At 35.0% G+C, this 4,789-nt stretch overlaps 1 protein-coding gene across 1 annotated transcript; it reads right to left on the bottom strand.

Moving 5' to 3' along the window:
• Positions 1 to 2,129: 2,129 nt before the first annotated feature.
• Positions 2,130 to 4,535, bottom strand: LOC116347319 (putative ankyrin repeat protein RF_0381; the record flags this gene model as incomplete). Its single annotated transcript, XM_031777880.1, has 12 exons — positions 2,130 to 2,419; positions 2,484 to 2,582; positions 2,726 to 2,824; positions 2,892 to 2,996; positions 3,054 to 3,152; positions 3,219 to 3,317; positions 3,389 to 3,586; positions 3,665 to 3,763; positions 3,827 to 3,928; positions 3,987 to 4,085; positions 4,160 to 4,258; positions 4,437 to 4,535. Coding segments are annotated over 12 exons (1,253 nt in total), but the record flags the coding sequence as incomplete, so codon positions are not given.
• Positions 4,536 to 4,789: the final 254 nt, after the last annotated feature.

Here is a 4,789-nt window from a genome sequence, read left to right as displayed (position 1 = left end):
GTTTTTTTATATAGTGACAGGTATTAGATATAATATTATAATACTAAAATGTTATGAATTAAAACAATTTTTATTTTAAAATCTAATAAATCGCCGGAGGAATGACGAAAAATACGTACGTTTCGGACTGAACACAATGAAAAGTAAAGAATGTAAATAGCACGTCAGTTGGCAGTGTACTAAATATTAAAATGAACGCTGCGTAATGAGAGTGATATCCTGTGCCATAATAGCTTTAGCATACGTCAGATTTGATGTAAGCAGTTAAATTTCAACTTATGTGTTCATTTTATTTTCAACGTTAAACCATTACATGTTTTCAACTGACAGAATTTAAATTTATTATTTTTGCGGATTCAACTGTATTCGACTTAGAATAACTTGAAATACTATACTTTCGCTTATTCAGGAAAAAAAATTAGATTAATTATTATTTAACCACCAACAAATTCCTTATGGGGAATATATTGGAGATATTCTTTGGAAATGAAATATTTCGCAAAGCTTTGATCAGATGTAAGTTGCGATACGTTCGCCTCTCAATTCTGAATGGTCCGTCTGATACTCACTACTTCATTTATTTAAATTATTTTGTATTGGATTCATATTACTCTCTGAAAATTAAATTTTTTTGATTGGGTTGGGACGTTTATCGTCTTGCCAATTACATAAAAAAGTCAAGCCTGAGTTAAAATTCGGTGGCCACTTGATCCAAAGGGATTTTTTCCATATTTAAAAAAAAATACTATGGGAGAATCCAGGCATCATACGTAGGTTGCTCCATAATTTTTTTTAAAATGGTACTTATAGTGTTGCCCGATGTAAACCATTGTCATATTCGTAAAGTTTGATGTTTTGGTATGTATTCGTGCCCTGAACCTTTTGTCGTACGAACGCTATTTGTATTGTTTACAGTGACTGGTAAACTGCGACTCAACAAAAAAATGAATTTTACACGTGAAGATTTTCGTAAAATGATTTACTACGATTTTCGAAGTAAATTATCTCAACAACAGTGTTTCGATCGACTTCATTTGGCCTTTGGCAATGAAGCACCAACCCTTCAGACAATTTATAACTGGTACCGAGAATTCCGTTGCGGTCGTAGTTCGCTCAAAGACGAGTTTCATACAGGTCGTCCAAAATCGGCTGTTGTGCCACAAAACATCGATGCTGTCAGAAAACTGATTATGGAAGATCGTCATGTGACCTACCGTGAGATTGAGGCATCTTTGGGCATTTCATCCCACAGCATACATACAATTTTGCATGAACATTTAGCCGTAAAAAAGATTTGCTCTCGTTGGATCCCACATAAATTGACCGATGAACAAAAAATGGCTCGTGTGAGTTGGTGTAAAGAAATGCTCAAGAAATTCAATCGTGGTGCTTCAAAAGACGTTAATAAAATCGTCACTGGTGACGAATCGTGGATATATGCCTATGAGCCCGAAACGAAACAGCAGTCGACTGTATGGGTCTTCCAAAATGAAGATAACCCAACGAAAGTTGTTCGAGCAAGAAGCACTTCGAAGCGAATGGTCGCCTGTTTTTTCGGGAGAAGTGGTCATGTGGCAACCGTTCCACTAGAGGATCGTAAGACCGTCAATTCTGATTGGTATACCACCATTTGTTTGCCCGAAGTGTTTGGTGAAATAAGAAAAAACAACCACCGTCGCAAAATAATTCTTCATCACGATAATGCGAGCTCTCACACATCTTTTCAAACTACTCGATTTTTGACCGGTCAAAACATCGAACTGATGGGTCATCCACCGTACAGTCCTGACCTGGCACCCAATGACTTTTTTTTGTTCCCAAGCGTGAAGAAAAAACTACGTGGTCAACGATTTTCGACACCAGAAGAAGCAGTTGAAGCGTTCAAAACACACGTTTTGGAGATATCAGTTTCGGAGTGGCACGAATGCTATGACAAATGGTTTCATCGAATGCAAAAGTGTATCGATCATCTCGGGGAATATTTTGAAAAACAATAAAACCATTTTCGACAAAAAACAACTGTGTTATATATGTTTTTAAAAAAAATTATGGAGCAACCCTCGTACAAGTAGCGTATGTGAACCTAGACTAAAATCTTTGAAAATGATTGTTAATAATAATATAATTCATTTGCATCTCATTACTTTTTTATTATTATTTATTTGAGGTGTCATTGTCTACCTATGGCGACAGTACAATATTTTTACACTTGAAAAATAGGGGAAAATGTTTCTCTCATTATGAAAAAGTCAAATATTTTTTTAATCGGTACATAGTTTCGAAAAGAATGATTCTTCTGATTGTATAAATGTAAAAAAATTCCACGTATTAAACGTATTTTGGGTCATCTGCATTTGATTTTATTAATATGACCAAAGAAGACCAAATTCTTTGAATAAATTAACAATTCTTGGATTACCTGAAAATCAATAGACAAAATCCATTTTATTGATTTCTCCACAACTTATATGGTGCACACTTACCCAATCTTGTAGCAATGCCTTCAGGCGATTTTTCATCTTTATCCTTGATATTTTTATATGCTCCATTTTTAAGCAACAATTTAATTACCTCTACATTGCCTGAAATCCAAGGACATTATTGATATTATTTTGGCTCAAAACAGTACAATCAAATGTGTTTTAAAATTGTCCGAAGAAACGCGTGATTTGTTTGAAAATTCTCAACATGTTTGTGTTAAAATGAGAAATGGAATTATACATACCATTTTGTAAGGCTAAATAGAGTGGAGTTTGTTCATTTACGTCCTTTGCATTAACATCAACATTGTGCCAGATGAGAAGCTTGACCATACTTTCTTTACCTGAAATCAAGAAAATATTGAATAAAAAAAACGTTCATAGTTTTATTCCTTTATTTTGCACAATTACCAAACTGTGACGCTATATGGAGAGCTGTCCGCTGATCATCTTTAGTTTTGGCATTGATATTCGCTGTATGTTCTTCGATGAGAAGTTCGGCAATATCGTTGAAACCTGGAAATCAAAGAATTAAACATTAAATGGAATTCATAATTTCATTCAGTCTTTCACCATTTTTTGCTGCAACATGCAGAGGTGTCCATTGATTTTTATCTTCTGCTTCAATATTGGCACCGCTTTGAATCAGAAGCTCAGCCATATCTTTATTACCTGGAATGTACATTACAACATTGGAATGAGTTCACAGAGTTCGATGTTTTTTTTTTTCATCGTTACCAAATTTGGCAGTAATATGAAGAGGCGTCCATTTATCTATATTTTCTGCATTGATGTCAGTTTTTTGTTTGATAAGAAGGTTAGCAACATCTTTACTCCCTAAAATGTTAAGCATAGATTCGGGTATTTAAAGGAGTTTACAGTTCCAACTTGGTTTTTTTCATAATTACCAAATTTTGCAGCGATATGGAGAGGCGTCCATTTATCTGTTGTTTCTGCACTAACGTTGGCCCCGTTTTGGATAAGGAGGTCAACCACATTTTTATTACCTTTTTCTGTGGCGAAATGTAGCGGCGTTCTTTTTTGTATATTCTCCGCATCTACATTTGCGCCATGCTCGATGAGAAGCTCGCCAATAATCGTTTCACCTGTCATTTTTTTATTTTTTTAAATGACATTTTCTATCATAAAGATTAACATTTCGCTTCGCTTTTTTGGACTCTTACCTTTCTTGGCAGCTAAATGTAACGGCGTTTGTTCGTCTTTATCTATTGCGTTTACATTAGCACTTTTTTGAATGAATAGATCAACCACATGCTTGTTGCCTGAAAATTTATAAATGCATTGAAAAAATGCATGGTTCAACTAGTTTTTTCCTGTATTTTTACCGTTTTGCACAGCTAAGTGGAGAGGTGTCCATTGGTCTATACTCTCTTCTGCACTTATATTGGCCCCGTTAAGGATAAGAAGCTCAGCTACATCCCGATGACCTGACATGACAAACGAACATTTAAATTCATAATTTGAATTAATTATTTGAATTATTACCAAATTTTCCAGTAGAATGTAGCGGTGTCCATTTATTTATTTCCTCTGCATTAACTTTAGCCTGGTGTTGAATTAGAAGCTCAGCCACATCCTTATGGCCTGAAAATTTAATCACAGATACACACGTTGAAAAATTCATAAATGTATGGCTAGATTTCGTTTTGGACAATTACCATTTATGGCAGTGTAATGGAGAGGCGTACATTTCAAAGTATCTCGTGCATCAATATGTGTTCCATTTTGAATGAGAATGTCAGCCACATCGTATTTACCTGAAAGATTATTTGGAATTCATATTTTGAAACAGAGAATGAAATCGTCACGCATGAAGAGCGCGCTTATCAGGAGCCACCTCTAAGCTCCTGACAAGAACGCGCTTACTGAAAAGGTGCGATTACATTGTGTGGTTTCAAACACAGTTTGAGCCAGAGAAATTAGTTGGACAATTACCATGTATTGCAGTTACATGGAGTGGCGTCCATTTAAGTTTGTCCTGTGCATAAACATTAGCGCCATGTTGGATGAGAAGTCTTGCAATATCTTTGTTGCCTGAAAGAATCAAGGAAATTCATACTTTGAAACAATTACTTATACTCTGGGGGCTTTTATGTTCAAACGTATACTACTTTTAAGGCAAATATTGAAATATAATGCCGCATATCTAGAATATGCGCAAATAAATGTGTATAACTGCACGTATTTGGCATATATTTGGCATATATTTCTTGTCTGGCATATATTTTCATTCTCTTTTGTGCGGTCTTTCTTCGATTCTGTGAAGCTACACACATTGTGTGTACAAT

This window comes from Contarinia nasturtii, unplaced genomic scaffold (assembly GCF_009176525.2).
Source record: "Contarinia nasturtii isolate CC-2019 unplaced genomic scaffold, AAFC_CNas_1.1 Cnas_scaffold_1811, whole genome shotgun sequence".
Lineage (NCBI taxonomy): Eukaryota > Metazoa > Arthropoda > Insecta > Diptera > Cecidomyiidae > Contarinia > Contarinia nasturtii.
Note: the sequence above shows the minus strand (reverse complement) of the source record. Positions and strands in the feature narration are given on the sequence as shown.